At 37.5% G+C, this 26,164-nt stretch overlaps 1 protein-coding gene across 2 annotated transcripts in view; it reads right to left on the bottom strand.

Moving 5' to 3' along the window:
• Positions 1-12,731: 12,731 nt before the first annotated feature.
• The window catches only part of LOC126253578 (protein O-GlcNAcase), a 150,194-nt gene continuing 136,761 nt past the window's right edge, over positions 12,732-26,164 (bottom strand). For both annotated transcript variants that reach the window (XM_049955003.1, XM_049955004.1), the window contains 2 exons: positions 25,369-25,528; positions 12,732-18,136 (listed from right to left, as the gene is read on the bottom strand). In XM_049955003.1, the coding sequence (XP_049810960.1) occupies positions 18,006-18,136; positions 25,369-25,528 (291 nt within the window). In that variant the 3' untranslated portion in view covers positions 12,732-18,005. The remainder of the gene's footprint in view (positions 18,137-25,368; positions 25,529-26,164) is intronic.

Raw genomic sequence — 26,164 nt, 5'->3', positions numbered from 1 at the left:
AGTTTTAATTTTCTGCTGTAGCATGAATAAATCTGTCGCTGAGGCTCATAAAGTGCTGTTAGATGTACGGTGAGGCACCTATTAGTGAAAGGACATGCAGAGAATGGTTTCAACTCTTCAAGAATGGTTATTTTGATGTCGAAGGCTGGTATGGCGGTGGAAGAGAGAAGTTTTTCAAAGTTACTCAAACCGATGGAAACAATAACAATATGTCATTGCCGAAAGTGATTGATGTGTTTGATCTGACCACTGAAAGACAAACACCCACAATACAGCGGTTAATATGAAAAGGTGATTTTGCGGCACGACAATGCTCAGTCCCATGATGCAAAACCTGCAAAAACATACTTGGAAAAACTGAAATGAAAAGTTCTCTCCCACAGCTCTATACTCGAGACATTGCTCCCTCTGACTACCACCTTTTACGATCAATGACAAATGCCCTGGCTGACCAGCACTTCCAGTCATATCAATACTTGCAGAATTGGACTGATTCACGAGTCTCCTGAAAAGATGCCCATTTTTTCCGCAACAGGATTTGTAAGCTGCCCAAAGGATGGGGGAAAGTAGTAGCCAGCGATGGCCAATACTTTGCATCATAATTCTTTTGTTGGAAAAGAAAGGTGAAAGTAGTAACACATCTAACTACAGGGGTGTTCTGAAAATTGGTCACAAAATCGAAAAAATAATAAATGAAAGGCTATGAAATATTTCAGATACAATTTTAATGGAGGTTTCCAAAAGGGACGATATGTATAGTTGATGTTTTCACACCGAAACAAGAAAATTCTGGTCCTATGTAAAATCACTAAATGGGTTGCTGGTTGACTAGTCTGGTGTGGCAAAATGAGATAGAAAAAAGGAAAGCTGACATTTTAAATTTTACTTTTAAGAAATAAATTGTTCACACAGGAGAATTGTACAAACAAACCACTGTTTGACCATCGCACAGACTCCCATATGGAGGACATAGTAAAATGCAACCCTGTCGTGGAAAAAAAACTGGAGAATTAAAAGCAAAGAAGTTGCCAGGTCCAGACGGAATCCCAAATTTGTTTTACAAAGAGTACTGTACAGCACTGGCCCCTTACTCAGCTTGCATTTGAGTAGGAACGATGAGAAACCTCACACATCCAAAAAAACTGAACTTTTCAGGAGATAGAACACTCCAGGTCCTAATATAATGCTGAAATTCTATTTTTTCTTAAAATGAATGTCGAATGAATAATACCAATACATAGTAGAATATCATGATACATTTTCTTGATGTTAAGTGAACGTGTGGACTATCTCAACATTTTGTGGTAAATAAGTCATACATGGACAAAAGCCAAATATATTAGGCATAATTTCTATTCTCTTTAGCATTATACTCTACAAATGGTTCATTCTTTGACACATGTTGGCGAATTGTATATTTCAGAGTAGATGGTAGAAATCATCTTATACCAAGCATATTCTTCTCTTTTACAGGCACATGAACTTGATACAACTGACTTTCAGGGTTTTGTGAAACTATGCATGGACCAACCAGTTGGAAGGTGTGCTCTTCTTCCCCATCACTGGAATGGCCTAACAACACCAAGACTTTCACGCAATAGCAGAAGCATGTGAATTGTGTAACAAAAAAGTGACATTTGTTATTTCTTTATGTAGCCCTCCCTCGAGTTTGAATATAAATAGCATTCTTCCCATAGAACTTAGGCCACCATTCCTTAAAGTTTAGCCCTCTTCGGTTTTTGGTCTCTTCACTTCAAAAGTCATCTTTGTGCTGCACTCTATTACTAACTCTGCATATTCTTTCACAAATATATCCTATCCTCCTTCCTAATTTTCCATCTTATAGTGCTGAAATGTCTATCACATAGAAGGCAAGAGTGGCCTCTTATTGGAAGTAATGAGTGAGGAACTGAAATCTTCCCACTGTCACGATCATTAAACAAAATCTCACTACTTCATGGTTTTTATTTTGGCCTGCACACAATTTGGGGAACAAAAGAAGGTGTTTAACATGTTGTGCAACATCTTCATTTATATAAGCAAAAAGAAATGAACAGATTTCATTAGGGCTTGTTCATGCTCTTTCTTCACAATAGGAGTAAAACTTAGTTCTTCCATTTTGGAAGTCATTCACATTAAAAACATTTACCAACAGCTGACACAAATAAATTTTATCTTGTATTGGTATCTGAGGCAACTGCATGTTCTGCATAACAATCAAACTAGAGGCTTTTTATCTTCAACTGCAAGTAATTTCTTGAAGAATTTATCAGCATGCCTCTTGAGTACTATTAACTTTCCTGTCGCTGCCCACTTAGCAGTGTTAGTCTGAGACAGACTTTCAATTTTTACACAGAGCTCTTCACACGTGCAACAAGTGCCCACTTGTGGTTGCCCAAATTTTAAATTAAAATGTCCATGGAAAATTTTCAGATAAAATTGATAGTTATCCTGAGTATTATATTTAATGTTTTTGGACATATGATACATAATCTTCATATTAAGTTTTGGGTCAAAATAATTTCTTCAATGGTATAATGTGTTTCCTTGCCTGGAAATGAGGTGACGTAACCTTCTCTCTCTCTACCCCCCTCCTCCCCCCCACTATTAAATCCACTGGTTTTGCATTTCGAGGAGGAAATTTTCCCTACGCCTTCTGGAAATTTACCTTCTTTCAATAAACAGCATGGGTGCCTTATTCAGTCACTGATGACACAAAAAACAATTTAGAAGGCAGATTTACAAACCTGAACATTACCTTCAGACCTTGATTATCAATAAGCATATGACTGTCCCTTCGGTTTCTTCCTCCCAACATCCTTATCATTACTAGGCTTCTTTCTTGCCAACAGTTTTCCATCTAAGAGGCTTTGAAGGAATCCATCTTGTTCTTTTTTGTTTGGAAATCAATAAATTTAGTGTATAATTCTCTCTTGCTGTCCACTGTTATCCTAGTTGTTATGATTTTCATCTAGCAGCACAAAATAGAATTACACGTTCAACTTAATTTAATGTTCTATGTTATAATTAAAGCTTAACTTTGAAGCAGTGCTATGTTTCAGGTTTAACTCACCTGCAGTTATAACCATGATGTTTTGGTTGCACTCTATCCCCTTTCCAATTTATGTGTGTTTCATTTTTCACTCTTGCAAGTATTTTCAGAAACTCCATTGCATTCTTCCTTTTTTTCATTATTTCCAGACATTTGTCACTAGCACTAAAACTGTCTTGACATTGTACCATCAATAACAGGAATCATTTAAAACAAAGAGTAAGAGACAGTATCAATTATTCTCTCTGGTTATAACAGTGCTGGCAACAGAAAATTTTGAGAAGGCCCATGTCTTTTGTTCATGTGGCATTTCTCTTCAGTTTAGGCGATACAATGGCTGCATAACAACACAGAAAATGCCCAAAACGATGGGGTTTTATCTATATCATCATCGGTCTATATGTTTACAGTACAAAATTACAGGTAACTCAATTTTGCCACAAAATGGACATCTGGTGTTCCTTTGTATTCCCTTCCATTTATCGCACATCCCTCACCCGTCACAAAGTCCCAAGTGACAGGAAATAACTGTAGGTGACTCCTTCATGTAAGAAGGGTAAAAGACTGGACCTGCAAAATTACAGGCCAATATCCATAACATTGATTAGCTGCAGAATTCTTGAACATATTCTCAGTTTGAATACAATAAATTTCCTTGGGATGGAAAAGCTTCTGTCCATGCATCAGCGCAGTTTTAGCACATGAGAAACTCAACTTGTCATTTTCTAACATGATATCCTGCAAACCATGGACGAAGGGCAACAGGCAGATTCCACATTCCTAGATTTCCGAAAATCATTTGATACAGTGCCCCACTGTAGACTGTTAATGAAGGTAGAAGCATACAGAATAGGTTCCTAGATATGTGAGTGGCTCGAAGACTTCATAACAACAGAACCCAGTATACTTCCCTTGATGGCGAGCGTTCATCAAGGACAACGGTATCATCAGGCGTGACCTAGGAAAGTGTGACAGGAGCACAATTATTTTCTACACACACAACTGAGCTGCATACAGGGTAAGTGGCAATTTGTGGCTGTTTGCTGCTGTTGTCCTGTTGAAGTAACATTAAGTGTCTATGAGGTAATAATGAATTATTTAAAAGTAAGCTAAAGGAATTCTTGCTTGAAAAAGTTTCTATTCTCTAGGGGAATTCTGTAACTGGGATAGCTAAGATTGTTTACCATGTATTATTGTGTATTCCTGATTCAATATATCTTGCTGCTTTAATTAGATTAATTGGTGATCTGCAGGTCATGAAGATGGTTACTTTTACTCTGCAAAAAAATTGTTTAGATATGCTCTGAAAATTGTGTCTTAACCTCTGTTTGTGAGTGTATTTAGAACTTACTGATTGTGTTACTTTATTGTTTTCAGTTTGTATTCTTAATCTTTTGTTTGTTGCCCTGGTGGAAACAAATGTAGTAACAAATTAAATGTTTTGACTCGTTCCACATCCATGCATTACTACACAAAAATGGGTCTATGGAATACATATTGCAATAAATGAAATAAAGAAGTGACTGTAAGACGATATGTGATGACTAAGCCAAAATTTCTAGTTCGCACGATCAATGCCAGGTAGTTCTGAATGTACAAAAATGTAAATTAATGCAGATGAGTAGGAAAAATAGACCCATAATATTCAAATACAACATTCGCTGTATGCTGCTTGACCATTTACATCAACTAAATCTCTAGGCGTAACATTGCAAAGCAAAATGAAATAGAACAAGCATGTAAGGATTGTAGTATGGAAGGTGAATGGTCGACTTAGGTTTATTGGAAGAATTTTAGGAAAGTGTGGTTCATCTGTAAAGGAGACACATATAGGACACTAGCGTGACACCTTCTTGAGTACTGCTCAATTGTGTGGGATCTGTACCATGTCCAATTCAAGTCGAGAGAAGAGGTCAGACAGCTGGTGGTGCAGTTGCCAGTATTCGACACAGACAGGCAGTGAGCCAGCGGCGGTTGCCCAGCACTACAGCAACACCGGGGTGTTGCCACGGTAATGTAAACAAAAGCTCACGATCTGATTGGCCGTCATAGATGCACGAAGCACATGCGACAATGCTGTGTCAACTGTCAGAGCTCTTCTCTTGCCACACACAATGTAGCTTTGTTACCAGTAGGTTCAATCAACACACAGCTATTACAGAGATGCTTTGGGAACTTAAAAGAGAGTCCCTGAAGGGACGGTGACGTTCTTTTTGAGGAACACTACTGAGAAAATTTAGAGAACTGGAACTTGGAGTAAATTGCAGAATGATTCTACTGCCACCAGAGTATATTTCATGTAAGGACCATGAAGGTAAAGTAAAGAGACATTAGGGCTTGTACGGAGGCATATAGACAGTCATTTTTCTATTGCTATATTTGCAAATGGAGCAGGAAAGGAAATGACTAGTCATGGTAGAGGGTACCCTCTGCTACACACTATACAGTGGCCTGTAGAATATGTATGTAGATGTAGAATGCAAGAGAGACAAGAATTTGGAAACTCACCTAGCATTAGTGGAGTAGGAAAAAAAATTTGACAGAATTCACAGAGATTAGCTACGGGCAATAATGGGAAAAACAGGCATCCTTAAATATCCGACCCAAGTTACAAAGAGCCAATGAATGAACACCAGAATTAGAACTGACATGGGTAAAAAGACACCTGAAATACAGTTGGAGTAAAGTAAGGATGCAGCTTGTTACCAACATTATTCAGTATCTATACTGATAACATGACCAGAGAATGGAAAAGAGGGAGGTCATCATCAGGCATAAAGGGAGAAAGACACATATTAACGATGATCATGTTATCTTACAAGACAATGGTGATAAATTACAAATGGCACTACATAAACTAAATGAGGTAAGTGCAAACTACAATCTGACTATATCTATAAATAAAACTAAAATATCGCCTTTTCAGATATTGACCCAGTACAAACAAAAATAGTTGTCAAAATAAACCGATAGAACTGGTAGCTCATTTCAAGTATTTGGGAGGTGACATATCTTATGATCAGGATATCTATATAAAGAAAAAAAATTATACTTATACAATGTGTGTGGCACAATAAGGAGAACATTTCAGAGTAAAACATGGAAAAAGACAACTAAAATTTTATATGGTTATCGCAGTTCCCACTTTATTACATGGGGGCAGGAAGCTGAGAAATAAAGATTTACATCAATTACAAGCATCAGAAATGAAATTTCTAAGATCTGTAAAAGGCTGCATTAGGGAAGACAAAATTAAAAAGTAAGTAATACGGAAAAAAAATTAGGGATGCAACCAATAACGCAAAAGGCAATCCAGTGTAAAGAAAAAACGAGAGAACATGTACTTCATGTGCCACTGCAAAGACTTCCTAAACTAGAAATGGATTATAAACCTGGGGCAAGAGAAATATGGGAAGACTGAGGAAGAGATGATGAGACCAGAACAGGCGTTAGACCTAACACTGGACTGACAGAACAACAACAACAACAACAACAGAGATAGCCCTATTTTCCCACAGAGAATCTTGTTGTGGATTGATATCAGGAAACAACTCTTCCAGCTACACTTTATTTCTTCAACTACTGAAAGCGGGTATTGGATGCCAAAGGGAGTGCTTCTGCCTTTGTCCAAAGTCCTCCACCTTTCAGCCAATGAATCTTCAGTGGAATTCTCTTTGAAGCCAGGCATAAAATTGCAGCCACCACTCCCTGCTTCTAATATCTGTTTCAAGGCCTGCCCCTTTCAGCACCTGGGTCTGCTGGCATACAACGTGTAATTCTCCTTGAACCAATCACCTGTAAACTTGGAAGCATTCCCCTTGTCACACAGTATCACCAAGTTCTCAAATGCCTCAACAGAGTACTCCGTTAAGGTTATACTTCTCAAGTCAAGCCCTGAAATGAGAGTGTCTCACTCTGATATCTTTCCTGCACCAACATGTTTCACAACCTCTCCAAACTTTGTTGTTAAATTAAATGACATTCCCATATCCTTAACTGTACTGAAAAGTTCCCACCCCCGCAGTCATTCCCACTGTAAAATATGACCTATGTACCCATCCACCACCACTCCATTACTGGCATATCATACAGTAGGCGTAAGATGTGAAACTACAAGCTCTTACCAACTGTGTTTATTGTACGGCTTTATATATAGGAATGGTCACCACTAAACTGGCTGAACAAAATGGGCAAAGAAGAGCTACCACTTGGGGACCCCTAATACCCAGTTACTGATAAGCACGATATACAGCATGACTCAAGAGACCTGAGCACTTGCTACATCATGCAGGACATTTGGATCTTTCCATCCAGCACTAGCTACCCTGAATTCCAGAGATGGGAACTCACTTGCTAACATATTCTCAGCATCCCAGCACCCTCTGGGATTTAATTTCCACTAAAAAATCCCCCCTCCCCCCCCCCCCCCAATTAATTTTATTCACACTGAGTGTTAAAATAAAATTATCCAATATTTCAATGGATGACTGTACGCACCAAAAAAAGAAAACATGTCTTATAACCACGGATTCCACAAAGCATACATTCTGACATACGACCACTTGTTCAGGGAAGGTGCTCAACATGAGGTCCACTCATCTCAATGCATGCCTCTGCCCTTCGATGTAAGCACTCACACACTCTTTGAAATTGCCCTGGTTGGTTCTGAATGTGCTGAGATGCACAGAGAATGCGATTGTCAAGTGTCTGCACACTTCTGCCTTACGGTGTAAAGAATCACACACTCTTTAAAATCACCTAGTTGGTTCTGAATGTGCCGAGATGCACAGGAGACATGACTGTGTACAGTCTGCACATGGTTTATGGGAGTGACACAGACCACCTGCTCCATGTGTTCCCAAAACCAGATGTCTAGTGAATTTAGGTCTGGGGAATGAGAAGGCCAAGGTATCGAACCCCCACCCAACTAAATTTCACAAGCAGAGAAAATGTGCTGGTGCACCATGATGCATGAACCACATTTGTAGTCTGTCTTGACGTGGCACATCCTCCAGCAAGACAGGCAAAGCGGTGATAACGAGCCCCGATTAATCTTTGTGATAGGAAGTATAGCCCTAGTATTCCATTGCCAAGAACGCCTACCCATTAATTGGTTGAGAATCAGTCCTGATGCCTTGCTCCTTGAACAGTATGGAGATTTTCATCGGCCCAAACACAGTGATTGGTTCAAATGGCTCTGAGCACTATGGGACTTAACATCTGTGGTCATCAGTCCCCTAGAACTCAGAACTACTTAAATCTAACTAACCTAAGGACATCACACACATCCATGCCCGAGGCAGGATTCGAACCTGCGACCGTAGCGGTCACGCGGTTCCAGACTGAAGCGCCTAGAACCGCACGGCCACACCAGCCGGCAAAACACAGTGATTATGGAAATTTATAATGGCATCTCAAGTAAACCCTACCTGATCAGTAAACAAGATCTTGGAGGCAAATTGTGGACCTGCACCACACTGCTGCAAGAACCATTGGAAGAACTGCACTCTGACAGGATGATCTTGTGCTCTAAGGGCCTGGACGTGCTGCAAATGGTACAGATACAATTGCTTATGAATTACCACCAAGACCAGAGTAACACCTTCAGTTGCTGCTGTTCATCATACCATGATTCCAGGATTGTTGTCTACTGTACTTAGAACATGCTCCTCAATTTCAGGCATGCAAACTGAACAAGGCCTTCCACTGTCTACTTTCTTGGGTGCTACGAAACCTGTTTCCCCAACATGCTGGCACAGTTGGCTGAACAGTTTAACAGATGGTACCTTGCATGTTGGAAGTCACTTGATGTGTAGGTTCGGGCTCTCAGATTAACTCCATCTGCTAAACCATAACAATAAATCATGTTTGCCATTTCCCTGATGGAATAAAAAGGCCTACATTGTGTCAGAGTATCTGCTTGAGAGGAAACATGTTATACAGCACCACAAATGTCCCAACAACAACATGCACTTTAAAGGTGACCCTAAGTAGCTCAAACATCACTGTATGCACTTTGGAGTTGGACAAATGTACGCAAACATGAACAGATGTAACAAAACTACAGTCCAATTGCAACAACAGTGCTCATATCCACAACCACATGTTCATGATGCCTTCCACCTCACAGTGTTCCATACCAGGGGTTGAAATTAACATTAACTATATGATAGTCATCTGTAGTAGGACACATAATGCATTTCCAATGATGTTCGCAGATGATGCTGTAATTTACCATCTAGTAAGGTCATCCGAAGACCAGTATCAGTTGCAAAGCGTTTTAGAAAAGATTGCTGTATGGTGTGGCAGGTGGCAGTTGACGCTAAATAACGAAAAGTGTGAGGTGATCCACATGAGTTCCGAAAGAAATCCGTTGGAATTCGATTACTCGATAAATAGTACAATTCTCAAGGCTGTCAATTCAACTAAGTACCTGGGTGTTAAAATTATGAACAATTTCAGTTGGAAAGACCACATACATAATATTGTGGGGAAGGCGAACCAAAGGTTGCGTTTCATTGGCAGGACACTTAGAAGATACAACAAGTCCACTAAAGAGACAGCTTACACTACACTCGTTCCTCCTCTGTTAGAATATTGCTGCGCGGTGTGGGATCCTTACGAGGTGGGATTGACGGAGGATATCGAAAGGGTGCAAAAAAGGGCAGCTCGTTTTGTATCATCACGTAGTAGGGGAGAGAGTATGGCAGATATGATACGCGAATTGGGATGGAAGTCATTACAGCAAAGACGTTTTTCGTCGCGGTGAGATCTATTTACAAAATTTCAGTCACCAACTTTCTCTTCCGAATGCGAAAATATTTTGTTGAGCCCAACCTACATAGGTAGGAATGATCATCAAAATAAATTAAGAGAAATCAGAGCTCGGACAGAAAGGTTTAGGTGTTCGTTTTTCCCGGGCGCTGTTCGGGAGTGGAATGGTAGAGAGATAGTATGATTGTGGTTCGACGAACCCTCTACCAAGCACTTAATGTGAATTGCAGAGTAGTCATGTAGATGTAGACATCACAAGAGAACCTCCAACGAACATATGTTCATATGTCATATGTCAGAACATATGCTTTGTTGGGCATATGGTCACAAGACATTTTTGTCTTGTTTTGATGCATACTATCATCCCCTGAAATACTGGATGGTTTTTAACACCCTGTATATTATCATAGCCAGTATTTCCTTATTTACTCAACTATTCACTCTCTTTCTCTTACTCCTTTTCGGTCAAATATTTGAGCAGAGTGAAAACAAAGCCTCCTTGTAAGTTACATAACAGACTTTTGTCTGAATTTTTGTAGCCAAACGATGAATGGTAAATGGACGAATTGTGTATCAAACTGACCAGTGTGAGGTTTAGTTTTGTAAAATAATATATAATTGGAACTTCCTGGGAGATTAAGGCTGCCTGCCAGACCGGGACTTGAACCTGGGACTGCTGTCTTTCATGGGAAAGTGCTCTACCGACTGAGCTATGCAAGCATAACGCACAGCTTTACTTCTACCAGTGCCTCATTTTTTTTTTTTTTTCTTTTTTTTTCTTTCTTCCAAACTTCATAAAAGTTTTCCTGCACACTTTCCAGGATTAGTACTCCCGGAAGAAAGGATACATGTTTGGAAGGTAGGCAATTAGGTAATGGCAGAAATAAAGCTGAGAGAGCAGGTTCTGAGTTGTGCTTGAATTGCTCAGTCCGTAGAGCTATTGTTTAAAAATGACAAAGGTCCCAGGTTCAAGTCATTGTCTAGCACACAGTTTTACTCCGCCACGAAGTTTCAAATCAGAGTACACTCTACTGGAAATTCACTCTGTAAAAAGATTCAATTGCTTGAAAGTAACCAGGAAAATATTCTCTAGCACTCTTTACAATTCTAAGTTAAACATGCAATTTTAAATTCTCAATCAGCAACTCTTTTGCTTTCTCTCGATCTGTACACTGTTAATGACAATAGATTGGTTGGTTGATTTGGGGGGAGGGGACCAAACAGTGAGGTCATCGGTTCCATCAGATTAGAAGAGGATGAGGATGGTAACCAGCCATACCCTTTCAAAGGAACCATCCTGGCATTTGCCTGAAGCGATTTTGGGGAATCCCAGAAAACTGAAATCAGCATGGCTGGATGCATGTTTGAACCGCTGTCCTCCCGAGTGAGTCCAGTATGCTGCCCACTGCGCCACCCTGCTCGGTCTAACAACAGGCCACCACCTGATACTGAACTGTATTGTATTTCATGCTTTCTGAAAAAAATTATGAGAATAAAAAATAGAAAAGGGCAAATGTTTTGAGAAACAATTTTCCTAAAAGTATGAAAGAAAATAGATTAAAGAAACATTTGACACATGTTTGAACGATACTCAAAATCATGTACAGCAAATGAGAAACTGATTGATAATTTAAAGATCGATGTTTAATTTAAGAAATTTTGAAGAATAATAAAAGATATTTGTCTGGTGATTGAAGCACATCATGCAGTTTGACATATTCCATGCCTATAGGTGTAAAAAAGTTCCAACAGATTTTCAGTCTCAAAATTTTTTGGTAGAGGATTTTTGATACATTACGAAAGAGAACGTGTGTGGTGCAAAAAGTAATGTCTCTCCTACAAGTGCTGTTGACATTATTATTCTTGCTACTCACTTTTCCCAATGAAAAATTAATTTAAAAAACAGAATAATTTGGAATGGTAAATCAGAGATCAGTTTCACTTAAACTATGGATTCTGCCTAGTGCTCTCTCTACATGACTGTCTCGCCTCATCCTCACAACTGATGCATCCCTCCCAACCTGGAGTCTGATTGACTGCCTTTCCTTCCCAAACCTATACTTTTTTCTTCCAAATGAGGAACAGAAGTTCAAAAAACTAAGAGTAATAGCTTTTTCTTCTTTTAATTTATCTTTCACTAGTATTGCAATTTTGTCTCCTAAAGTTAAGTATTTGCCAGTCATTCTGTCTCCTCGTAACTTTACAGTTTTCTCAGGCGAATTCTGCTTTTGGTATTACAATAATATTTATCAGATTTCACTTAAAGACACTCAAGAGATAAAATAATCGCTAGACACTGCTGTAATAAATCTGTTTTATCACACCAGAATTTACATTAAAAGTTAATTTACTTCAAACTTTGTTCTTTAATTGGTAAATTATAGCATCTTTAGATGCCCTTGAATTCTTGTGACCTGATGAACACAACTTAATACTATACCTCAACACCTCAGTGAAAACACCTAAATACATAATTTATTTATAGTGTTTTCTAAATTTTTGACATACACTTGACAATATGTGGAGTTTTAATATCATCTGCAATAACGTAGTGATACTTGACTAGTAAATACGTCTTTATTCTTTCACAAAAAATGGGCTGTTGCTGCTTTGGCATCAGTAAAGTTTAATAAAGCTGTCTTGCCACTTGTTTCATGTCTTATGTTCCAAACGACGGCTATCAGCAGTATGCTAAAAGATACCTGTAGAACAAATGTTGCAGAAAATTACTGCACTGTTTGCAGAGTTTGCAGGAAGCTTAATTGTTTATTTACTTAGTATTCATTGTGGACTGTATTTTTATGTGGATCTGGTTATTTTTAGTATGCTATTTCTTATAGGTCACTAGCACACAATTTCTACTAGAGAATCATGTAGCCTAATTCAAAAGTAAGGGTACTCAATGTCTGAAACAATAACTTTATTTGATACAAGATAATCATTGTTCCTCTTAATCTGTTTTACTCACAGAGTTTTATATTGTTCATACAAATATTATATCCATCTTTAGACAGATGTATTAATCATATAAATAAAATGTCTGGATTTAGAATAATACAGACTTGGCCGTGTGCAGCCTACTCATAAAATGTGCATATGGTTCATACAATAATCACAGTCTTATTACAAAGAGATTACTCTTCAAGCATGAATACGGCAATGAAAAATAAGGGAAAAAAACATGTACATAAATACTGAGAAAATGAAAAACTGCCATACAATAAGTATTTTCCACTTAAATTAAAACACATTAATTAGCTTGCTATGGAAATGGAAATCCTCAGTCAATGTAGTAAATCAGGTTCTAAAACACGGAGTTACACACAATCATTTTTCCACAAATTCTCTGAGATAAATAAAATACGATAACAGTTCGCATGTGTAATAAAACAAAAGTAGATGTAAAATAACAGATTTAATTAAACCTGTGACATGTCAACGAAGTGCTATGGGTGTGAGACACTATAGCACACTGAACATACATATATATATTTTTTTTCTTTTTATATTAACAGTACTACATAAATTATTCTTCCTGGCAAACTAAAACATCACATTTAAATTCAATACAGCCTAACACTAATATCACACTGTTCTTCTCGTAGGTGCAATACTTCACCATACAAAAAGATATTATAAACTTGCATTCTCTCAAACAAAGAAATAATGTTCACAAAATCAGTTACCACCAAAAAGTGAAAAAAATATTCTGAATGTCAAAACATTGTATTTAAATCATGAAAAAAAAATCAATTTTTACTGATCCCAATTATTCAAAAAACAATATAAGTTACCACAGTTACAATAGATCAGTTCAGCACCCTTCAAATTATTAATACTGAAGAAGCACAATTTAACACCACAATATAAAACAACTGGAAGCTCAGTGATAAAAGTGAGCTGTAGTTCTGTCATCTACTCTCTGTGAAAACTTCATGTGTGTTTCAATTTGGGGGGCGGGAGGGGGAACTGTGTTTCACACTGGAAATAAGGTAACTTGAGGGATAATTTTCTTAGAACATTACAACAGAAGTTAACTGTTGTTTTTATGGTTAAGAAACAGCCTTTACCACATAGAAACTTTCAACAAACAATTCCAAAACTTCACCAAGGTGGTTGTTACTATAAAAAAAAAAAAAAAAAAAAAAAACCAAGGTTGATACCTATACAACTCTCTGAAAGCAAAAAAGCAGTCATACTGCTCTTCTTCAACCTTACAAGTCTGGTTTGTATTCCAAATCAATGACCAACTACTGGGAATGAAGTACCATAATTATAACACAAGTGTTGGGCAGCAGACAGGTATGTAAACAATCCACATTTCAACAGTTCAGTGAAGATGACAAAAATTATAACAAATTTATGAAGCAGTACATAGGGCGAAACAATAAAATGAGGCAATGTAGTGTTGACAAAAGTGCTTTTTAAAGACCGAGCTTTATCAAAAAATTACTTTCTTTGTTCTAATAAAGAAATTAAGAACAGGTCACTGTTTTGTCCTGAGAGGCACTGCCTGATTAGAATAAACACAATAATATAATAACAGTTCGCTACACGTACACAGTAAAGAGCTTCTTATTAAGTAAGTCTATGTGACTGGTTCAGGTTTGTACTAGCAAAGTGACTGATGAAACAATACATCTCATTCAATTGCAATGGACAGCTTTAAGCAATGAATTTAATTAATGTGTTGGGAAGTTCTTTAGTTTTAATTTGAATAGGTGTTATGAAACTAAATAACTGATTCAGGTTACAAATTATTAAGAATCCGCCGTCATTTCCAGTCATGGCAAAGATATTAGAACACCTCAGACAATCAGTGTCAGTGTCACTCTGCTCAAATTATCAATTACAAAGAAATATGGTACTCCACCAATCAGCAAAAACTTGTTTTCCATGTAATGTTGCACTGCTCACAAATCAATAGTTCCTAAAATCTGACCAGCTTGGCTTTTATCTTCTAATATATAAAACTACCTGTCTGTCTACTCTTTCACGAGGACCCAAGTTCCAAAACATAAAGTCCATAAAAATTTCTTAAATGGCTTAGCCACTTTTCTGAGGCAAAGTGAGTGTGTTATTTGTTTTTAATTATAATAGTCACTACACTTACTAATACTATTTTCACTATCACAGGGTTTACAGCAAAATAAAAAGTATACCAATGTGAACATTATGGTCCTATGGCTGTTTTTCCATTTATTGTTTCACAATTTGAGTATAGGTTCAGCTTATTTGCTTGTAAGCAAGGGAAAAATAAAAACTGAAAATATAGTGCAAACTGTATCAATAAAATATGTCAAGCCAACATAATTTTTATTGGCAGCATGATCGAAAATGAGTTGCACATTTCATGTTAACCAATAAAAACATTATACCTCAGATTTCATATGCCATAAAAATCTTTGTAGATGACAGATCTGGCTGCAGCTAAATTCACTTGAACGGAAGCTTCAGAGATACCTTACAGATTTGCCACATTGTCCTGCAGCAATACTTTGTGCAGACCATGGCATACACGAACAATGGCATGGCAATGCCAAACTACTTAAATCCTTATCACCAACATTTTAATTAATTCTTTAAGTATGCCATTTGCAAGATTCATAACTTCAGTAAGTCTTTTCTAACAGCCATCAATATATTAAACAAAAGACAGTTCCCTTTCATTCGTAAATGGAAGAAACTTTAACTGATGCTAAAATAACAAAGAAGCTAATCAGTTATGTACTAGTAGTAGACAGGGTGAGTTTCTGAACTCAACAGGATTACTCACATACAAATACTGAGGAAAGGAACAGAGAAACTGAACTTGTGAAACAAGTCTTCACAAATTTCTTACTACAGTGCTGTGAAATATGTTGAAGGTGTTTTGAAAGCTGTACCTGTAAGGTAGTAGAAAGTATTAGCAGGAGCAAACATGTATTGAGTTACTGATTACTTAAAAATACCATGAGGTCATCAATTTTCCATTTTCTTTTTTTGTGTTGTGCATACACACAAAAACCAACTGCAACTCCAACTGGCTTTATGTAATAACTTATGTTAGGAATAAATTTAACAGCCATATTTCAATTATTTAAGAGAGAAGGTTCCCTAAAAAGATAGGGTTACTGGTGGGAGACTGAATATGGGGTTGATCTGTTTTTGCTTTCTTCTGTTCTGTTACTCGAACCAGAATGTTCACAACCAGTGGAAAGAAAGCTACATATCCTAATATGACAAGAACCACAAGAGTTCTTTATATTCCTGATGTAATGAAGGCATTCTATCTCCAATCAGTGTTTCTATCAAAAATATCTGCCTATAGCAGTTAACTTAAAAACATCAAGTATGTGTTTAATGAAGTGGATAAAAACAGTTACAAGTGTTACTCACAGAGAGGAGACAAAGAAAACAAAACCAGTGACACAATGGATCAGCTTCAAACACATATTACACTGTCGTCCCTATTTCTCGAGTTAACTATTAACAAAAAGAATTCTCTGAGTGAGATTCTGTGACAGAAAGGCTTTCAGTTTTATTTTATGGGGGCAAAATAATAGCCAATTCTATCACTCTTCAGCTAGTTCATGTTATTCAATAAATATTGCAACAGCAAAGCAATGTGGAATGTCTATTTTCAGCAGTAGACTGTGTCACTGAAGAAAATGGGTGAGAATTAAAAAAGTACAAGACACGTTAGTTCTATCGGAGCTTTGAATAGAAAACGAAAAGCAGTCATCAATGGCAGTGTATTAGTTAATACAAATTTACAACAGTTATCTTACTGTACATTTTGTTGAGATGTCAGACATCAATACATGATACACGTACAAATGTCCACACAAAAAATTAAAGAGCACACAGCAGGCAGAGATCAGAAAAGGATAGCATTTATATGCATAATGTTATGTAACTTCCTTCACTACAACAAAGAGGAAATTTCATCACAGAATTCTCCACTGAATCTCTGACTGCTGATTACAAGATAATTATCAGCTAAACTATTCTCCATGTTCATAAATGTTCACATACCACTTCTTAACGAAATTACTACAGTAAATATTTACTACAGTAAATATTTTACACATTATATATCTTCAATTTTTTCTGGGATGTAGATCATTCAGGAAGAATTACAATTCACCACTTATGAGGCTATTATTTTACATGTTCGCCAAGACAGTCAGCCTGCATATGGCTTAAATGTGTGTCCATGATGTTCTGAAAATAACTAGCTGGAATACAGAAATCTCACTGAAAATTTTCTATATTATTTCTGCTCATTTTGCATATCAAGAAATAGAAATATATGATATCACAATGTGTTTCACAGCATACAGTGCATCCTATAATGAGTGCAGGAGAAGTCAATGACTAGACAAAAGAACAACACATGACATAAAAAGAAGTAACATCATACAAATTGGCACCACAAGATGTGCTGTGAAGTACCACTGTCCAAATATGAGATTAAGCCAGTAATCACTGTTATCCATTTGTTTCATATAAGTTCATGGACACCAGCCAGCAATAAATACGAAGTACGTTACACTAAACTGTGCATTACTGGAACATTCCAATTCCAAAAAAAGATTTTATTTAATACTGATGCTAAATGAAACTGCACACTCATCCCTCTTTCAACAATCTAACAGAAAGGAAGTTTTTAAGACTGACTGCAATATTTCTATTTCTTCTCTCTGCATGTGAGGAAATAAACTATTTACGAATATCCTTTAAATACATGGTCTCATGAACATTTGTGTACATGAGCACAACACTCACTCTCTCTCTCTCTCTCTCTCTCACACACACACACACACACACACACACACACACACACACACAATTACTAACACATCAGTAACAACTACATGTGATACACGTGGCTGTTAGATGAAGAGTTCTTAATTATTTTCCGCAAACTGTCTAATACATGCTGTCGACATAGTGACATTTTGTGCAGCCATGACATTAAAAGTTCATATCAGCTGCTGTAGAAATGACACCCTCATTCTTTGTTATAACCACTATCAACAGTAGTGAATCACATCCATTGTCAATTAGCAGCTCTACATTTAGACACGAAAGGAGAGATCTGCTGTGATAACAGTGACCCATTAGGCATTACCTCAGGCACAAATTCCATGCTCTATTAATAAAAGAGCTGTCCAGGGTCATGAATCTCATTCACTCAGAAGACACGGCCAAGATACGTTATCTCAGGATTCAGTCCAGGATGCAATTCCAGAAAACCTAACTTACCATAAAACTCCAACATATAAGTGTCCTTTGAATTAATGGGAACATAGACACCAAACGAACCTGCAAATCAACACACAGACATTTCAGCACTTAACAAAACACATGTAAGTTGTGTTGTATAAATTATTAACACAAGTACTGCTATTTCCATCAATTACTGCATCCAAACAATCAGACTTACAACACACTGCTTGCTGAATATCACTTAGTAAAGATTAATGTAAAGTAATATAACTAGTTCTATGATTGTTTTCATCATAAAATACAATCACACACATGAATTATAATTTAAAAAAAACATTTAAAGGCCAATAAAAACATCAAATGTTTCAACAGATGACTGTTTCAGTAAAGTTGTGTACAGTACTTCGTAGTACTGCTCAATTGAAGACTATACTGTCTCTCCACAAGACCCATGACACACGACTAGATGTATTTCCACTCAAGACTTCACAACTGCTATTCAATATTTCAGACACTGGTGAAGGTATTCATCCTCTCATTGATTTCTTATGGTAAACAGAGAATAAGCCATTCTGGGACTCTAACTTCACTGAGTGCAAATGAGCTGAAACTCCATGTGTGGCCACAAGTTCCAAAAACACAAATGAAGATAGTGAGTTGTGAACCTATTTTTTAAAAAAAGATATACTGGACCAGCAAACCTGCTATTTTACTTTGTGTATAGTGTACTTAAAATTTATATTTTTATTTATTGTTTTAGGATTTTTAGTTGTGCCAAATTGTAATTTCTGTATGTAACTACATCTGATATTGGACATTAACCTAAAACTAGCAATACAGTATTAAAGTATCAATGCCAAGTCATTAACAGCAGGCAATATCAGAGATCTGAATTAATTATACTGAATCACATCACAGAAAGAGCTGGTAATGATAAACAAAATTTCTAATTTTTACACACTCAGTTTTGGTAATTCCTAGAGATCTTTTAAATATTTCACCAATGTTACTGAAACATCAGTAGTCAGAAATACTATTTGCGGAAGGCAGCTATTTAAAATAACACATAATTCTTGAATGCACAAGTCACAAGATGACAATATATCACAGATGTTATTAAATTCATATGGCAACAAACTAAGTTCCAGGGGGCATATAATAATAATAATAATAATAATAATAATAATAATAATAATAATAATTGGACATCTTCTAAATGGATATTGAGATTTAACATCTTGAATGAGAACACTCTGTAGCTACTGTATTTTTACTTTACATTCCAGGGACAGGAATGAAGTATTCAAAACCATAAACACCGTTCTAAAAGTCCTAGTCAACTAGGTATGAAAATTAATTTACACCTGGAGTGACTCTGTTTCAACCACAAAACATACACATTCCACATCTAGAAATTTACGCACCTGCTGTGAGTATGTCCCTTAATTAAAGATAAGTAAAAGGGTCCAACTGAAGCTCTCCTGATGGTGGTCATAATGATGATGATGATGATGATGATGATGATGACAATAATGATTTATACCTGTATGTCCACTGTAGGCTCTTTCCTTATTTCTAACTGATTAGCCATTATTAAGATGATAATATCTTTAAAGACTTGCCTGTCCATCACAAAATCTGAACTATACTAATATATATCCTCTTTCCTTAGGTCTAAGGAAGCTGCCACCTTTCTCTGTCTCACAAAAATAGTAGCATTTCATTATTTTATAGCCAGATTTTACACGATTGCCAAACGCAAAACATTAAATAACACATTAAAAAATTATGGAATAAGCAAAAGGCCATAATTTGCCGATTAGTTAAGGCATTAGATGGACAACAGACACATTAGCAAGATAAACTGTTGCTGAGCTTCCATACAATGTCCTCTTTCAGAAATAACTTCTGCACTTTGCTGCTTGTATGTTTGTTTTTGTTATTTGGCTCTGAAGAATGACATTGCCTGAAAGCTTAACAATGATTCAAATTCTTTAGGACTGAAGGAGACCACTCACTGAAAAACAGGGGTGTGGAGTTGTCGATAGGCACACACAAAAGGAAGAGAACTTGCTTGTTTTCGGATTTTAGCCTTTGATGACCTACAGTAACACAAAACACACACGCGCACAGATGTACATGCATGTGAGCAGACACACGCATGTGCCTCTATGAGGTGCCATCTAGACTGACAGCGCCAATTTTTGTGGCAGATGGACTGGTTGTGGTGGGAATGGTGTTGGGTGGAGGGAGATGGACAGCGAAGGAGGGGGGGAGAGGGAGGGAGAGAGGAGGGGAGAGAGGGGGGGAGAGAGGGGGAGAGGGGGGGAGGGGGAGAGAGGGGGGAGAGGGGGGGGAGAGGGGGGGAGAGGGAGGAGAGATCTAACATAGGCCTCGGGCTATCCTACAAAACCAAGATTTCTGGAGGGCGGGTGGGGTCCAGTATTACACTTCACACTATAACCAAAAATATCAGTGCTCGTGCCAGATGAAACAGCACATGTGAAACTTTTATCAGAATAAACTATCTTCTTGGCTCATTTCTTCACCCATAAGTGATTATATGTTCAGAGCGTGAGAGACAAAGTTCTTAGAATGAAGTATGAACATTGGTCATCGGATGACACATGGAACTGAATATTATAATGCTTAAAGGCTTCTTTTAGTTGCTGCTTATGACCTAATTGTAGCTGAAATTACAGCCAGATGCTGTAAAGATTATTGTGTTTCAGTAATGAAGAAGACAAATGCTCAAAATGTTACGTGCAAGCAAACTATATATTATGACTAAAATCAGGACAATAGCCTACTTATTATTTCCCTCATTATTTGTAAGCTGAGCATTACGAAAAAACACTCAGTCTTCCTACATATTCCAACCACAGAAGTGAAATTTTTATTGGCACCCATAATAACATTTAAAAAACTGACTTAAATACAGTTAGCTTACAGATAAAAACAAATTGTAAAAATTTACAAAGTAGGCCTGTCATAGCTTTCTGGTAACATTGAACATACTCGTCTCGAACAAGTGGGACATTTGAATGGTAAGGCTATACAAACTGTGATGGGTGATCACTTTGTCATTTGCAGTTTTTATTGGGGAAACAAGAGGAAGAGACGCCAATGACCACAGAAGATGCTTTACACGTAAGTATAAAACACTTCTATGAAACAATTCCTTTAAATTGCAGTAAAGAAAGAGCAGAGTAATATCCTTGGCATCTCTCTGAAAGACAGAATATCGAACACCTCAATACACAAGATGTCAGCAACAATAGACATAGCACAACAGGCTAAAGGGAGTGAGACAGGTTTGTAGCCTATCCCCGATTTTATTCAATCTGTATACTGAGCAAGCAGTAAAGGAAACAAAAGAAAAATTTGGAGTAGGAATTAAAATCCATGGAGAAGAAATAAAAACTTTGAAGTTCGCCGTTGACATTGTAATTCTGTCAGAGACAACAAAGGACCTGGAAGAGCAGTTGAATGGAATGGACAGTGTCTAGAAAGGAGGATATAAGATGAACATCAACAAAAGCAAAACGAGGACAATGGAATGTAGTTAACTCGGGTGATGCTGAGGGAATTAGATTAGGAAAAGAGACACTTAAAGTAGTAAATTAGTTTTGCTATTTGGGGAGCAAAATAACTAATGATGGTCGAAGTAGAGAGGACATAAAATGTAGACTGGCAATGGCAAGGAAAGCGTTTCTGAAGAAGAGAAATTTGTTAACATCGAGTATATATTTAAGTGTCAGGAATTCATTTCAGAAAGTATTTGTATGGAGTGTAGCCATGTATGGAAGTGAAACATGGACGATAAATACATTGGACAAGAAGAGAATAGAAGCTTTCGAAATGTGGAGCTACAGAAGAATGCTGAAGATTAGATGGGTAGATCACATAACTAATGAAGAGGTATTGAATAGAATTGGTGAGAAGAGAAATTTCTGGCACAACTTGACTAGAAGAAGGGAATCATTGGTAGGACACGCTCTGAAGCATCAAGGGATCAACAATTTAGTATTGGGGATAGCGTGGAGGGTAAAAATTGTAGGAGGAGACCAAGAGATGAATACACTAAGCAAATTCAGAAGGATGTAGGTTGCAGTTATTACTGGGAGATTAAGAAGTCTGTACAGGATACAGTAGCATGGAGAGCTGCATCAAACCAGTCTCTGGACTGAATGTTATGTGCAAGCATTGCTTTGGTGTTCAGTGTGTTTCTTTGGTGGAAGATAAGAGTGCCAAGAAAGGCCTTGCTACGAACTTATCTGTGATATGCAGCAAATGCAACGTTGGTGCATTTTGCACGACATCTAAAATCGCAAACAAAGGTTATGATGTGAATTGGAGGGTAGCATATGGCATGCGCTGTACTGGTAGGGGACAGAAGGCAGCAAGAACACTTTGTGCAATGATGAATCTTCCTCCTCCTCCAGCAAAGTTTGAGAGGAATTATGGCTTACTGATTGAGGCTGTAAAACAAGTTGCAGAATCTTCAATGAAAAGTGCTGCAGAAGAATCTATTGTCGAAAATGATTGTGACAGGGACATAGTGGCTGCTTTTGATGGTACCTGGCAAAAAAAGAGGGCACACTTCATTGAATGGTGTTTTAACAGCAACATCTGTTGACACTGGTATGGTACTTAATGTTGAAGTGCTGAGTAAATTTTGTCACAGTTGTGTGAAAGGGATTGCAGATCATGTATGTAATATGTACTGTAAAGGCTCAAGTGGAGGTATGGAAATGCAGGGAGTTATAAGCTTGTTTACCAGATCTGTTGCCTCCCGTGGCCTGCGTTATGTGAAGTACCTTGGTGATGGTGACAATAAAGCTTTCCTTGAGGTTCAAAAGTGTGCACCATATGGAGCTGAGACTATTGTGCAGAAGTTAGAATGTGTGGAACATGTACAGAAAAGACTTGGCACTGGACTTAGAAGGCTGAGACAAGATTTGTCAGGAAAAAAATTATCTGATGGGAAGGGAATAAAAGGGAGAGGGCGACTGACGGATGCAAAAAATGACAAACTATAGACATATCATGGTTTGGCAATAAGAAGGAACACAGGGGACTTGAAAAATATGAAGCAAGCAGCAGTTTGGGCCTTATAATTCCACAAAATGTCCACAGACAATAACCCTATCCACAACTTATGCCCAAAGCGAAGTGAATCATGGTGTGGCTACCAAAGGTCAATTGCTGGTAGTGAAGAATATCATCATAGGAATTCTCTACCAACTGCTGTAATGGAAGCCATCAAACCTATATTCAGGGACCTTGCAAATGAAAACTTACTGAAGAAATGCCTTCATGGTGGTACCCAAAACCAAATGAAAGTTTTAACCAATGTATATGGGAAAGATTGCCAAAAACCGTTTTGTGGGAAGAAATGCACTTGCTATTGGTGTTTATGATGCAGTTTCATGTTTTAATGATGGTGTGCAAAGCAGGAAATATGTATTAGAAGAAACAAAATGGGAACTAAGCCCGGAGTGAACTGTAGCAAAGCTTTGCATGCAATAGACAGAGAGCATGTAGTGAAAGCAGATAAATCATTTTTGGAGGTCATAAAATCAAGAAGAGTGCATCATAGGAATGTGAAGAGGAAGGACACTGACATTGAAAACGAAAAAGAACCTGCTTGTGGTGCTCGACAGTTCTAAAACTATGCCAAATACAAGCAGAAACCTTTAACGGCCATTTTCCGCAAAACACAATTTTCTGTACTTAGGTACATGTAGCATCCAAAATAAATATTCTATTACTATCAAACTTGGTATGCTTATTAAACACAAACTCCTCAATGCAAAACTCTAGAATTTTCCAAATCTATTAAAAATTATGGTTAAAATTGGGATAATTAAATATAAAATTTGAGTTTTTTCTAAACATGAAGTTTAAAATGTAATAACTCAGTCATATTTCCATAAATTAAATAAATTCTAGAGTTTCATACTCCTGTAAGTATGATTTGTATGCTGTGGAAAATTCATTGAAGAATCTCTCTTACTTATGAAGAAAAGTGTACCTAAAGCAATTAATGCAGCCAATGGTAACGGTAAAAATGGTTGAATTTCACATATAGAAACAAATTGCTTTTGTTATGTTTTTCAACGTCCACTGCTATCAGTGTGAATCCTGAATACTTCTTGGTTATGCTGACAAATTTTTATGAATTTATTTGTAAAAGTATAGACAGTGGAAAATAAAATGTCCTGTAGTGCCTCTCCTGCTGTAAGTCGTGCCCGTTTGACGTCCTACCCTCCCACCCCCCCCCCCGGTTAAGTAATCTACAATTTTTTTAAATCAGTTCTATCAAAATTTTGGTCTTTTAATTATTTAAGCAGCAAATTTTTATTAAGATTTCCAATATACGTATCACACTCCTAGTCCCCCCCCCCCCACCACCACCCTCCACCACCACCACGATTCATCACCTGACGGAAGAGAGGGGGTCTGGACAAGGCCAGGGCAAGGGATTCCCCTTGCACCATTCTCCTCCATGACACCTTTCAGTGTGCTTCTGTGATTGTGTGGGCAGGAATCAATACAGCTGCAAGGACAGGTTTGGTCTTCGTGGAACATGGGAGCCTTACCATATATCAGTATGTGGAGGAAATCTCTCTGGAGTATTTTGTGCCTTTCACTCCATTTATTGGTGGTGAATTTTATGCCAATGCATGACACTGCACACCCACATGATGCAAGAATTGTGCAAGAGTTCTTTGGTGAAACAGGGATTCACGCTATGCGATACCCTGAAAGCCCCGATTTGAATCCTGTTGAGCATGTTTGGGACCAGCTAGGGAGTAGAGCCCGTTGGCACTATCCAGCCATCCTACAGGACCTACAGAATGCCCTCCTGGAAGAATGGGATATAATTCACGAACAGGACATTACCACATTAATCAGGAGCATCCTGAAGCATTGAAAGCTGTCACTGGTGGAAGAGGTGGCAATACATGCTTTTGAAGATGCGAACAGAGATGTCCGAGATCACCTCCGAGGTCTGTGAAGCAAAGCGTCAAGTGTATAATATCAAAACAGACGTGCATTACCTTTATGAGCTTACTCAAAATTTCTTTGAAGTGTGCGTCTTTGGCTTAATTTGTTTATAATGATCTTCCTTTTTTGTTGTTGAACACTTAGATGGACAGTACCACAACATTCCATCACAAGATAGTCGATTATTGTCATAAAAGTGTCATAATTTTAAAATAAATTTCAGTTTTTGTAAGAAATTGAAGGGTTGTGTTTTTCATGCAAGTCAGTGTATTACCAGCAACCAAGGTTCAACTAAAGATAGAATAATTCCTCACCATTTGCTCGCAGAGCTGCCAGTAAGCAGGTTACTAGTCTCTTGGATACACTCTGATCCAGGACATTTGGAAGCAGCGCACAACACATAACAGATGGATGGTGACTATGGATAACATCAGGGACATCTGCTTTGTATGTATGGAACCATTCTATTACCTCCTGAAATTGAATACAGCACTACAATAGAATTTTTTTAAAGAAAGTGACTTTACATAGTAAGCTTACCGTATTTACCCAAGTATAAGATGACCCTGAATATAAGACATCCCTGAATATAAGACGACTCCCCATTTTTTAGGAGGCTTCTTGAGAAAAATTTATTTTTTTATCAAATTCTTACTAATCAAAATCATAACTGAACATGTAGCAGATTTTGCTCCTATACTGACGTGAGAATGTTACAATGTCTTTTTCTACAAAAACATACTGTCTCCTCGACACTCTCTCATTGGCTGTGTAAAACCAACAGCTGACACCCCCCTATTGTTTCTGTCATACCTCATAGTGAGCAATGACAACATTGCTCCATGAAACATGTAAGTACGCCACTGACCCCAGTCTAGACTTTAGCATACCCTGCAGAAATGTATGCTACTGTCGAGTGTTGAGTATTTGTCCAATTTTAAAGTCAATTCCATTCCGAGCACAAATGGATTTGGCCAAACAGCAGTTTAAACATGGTAGATGTTCATAAAAAGCCAATGTATGCAGCACAGATTACCATGGTTGGAAGCAAAATGAAATTTGCTGCTCACTCACCACTCCCGTCCAAACACTCATCATAGTTCTCTCCAA

The sequence above is a fragment of the Schistocerca nitens genome, chromosome 4 (assembly GCF_023898315.1).
Source record: "Schistocerca nitens isolate TAMUIC-IGC-003100 chromosome 4, iqSchNite1.1, whole genome shotgun sequence".
Taxonomy (NCBI): Eukaryota; Metazoa; Arthropoda; class Insecta; order Orthoptera; family Acrididae; genus Schistocerca; species Schistocerca nitens.
This window is presented reverse-complemented; position numbering and strand designations above follow the sequence as displayed.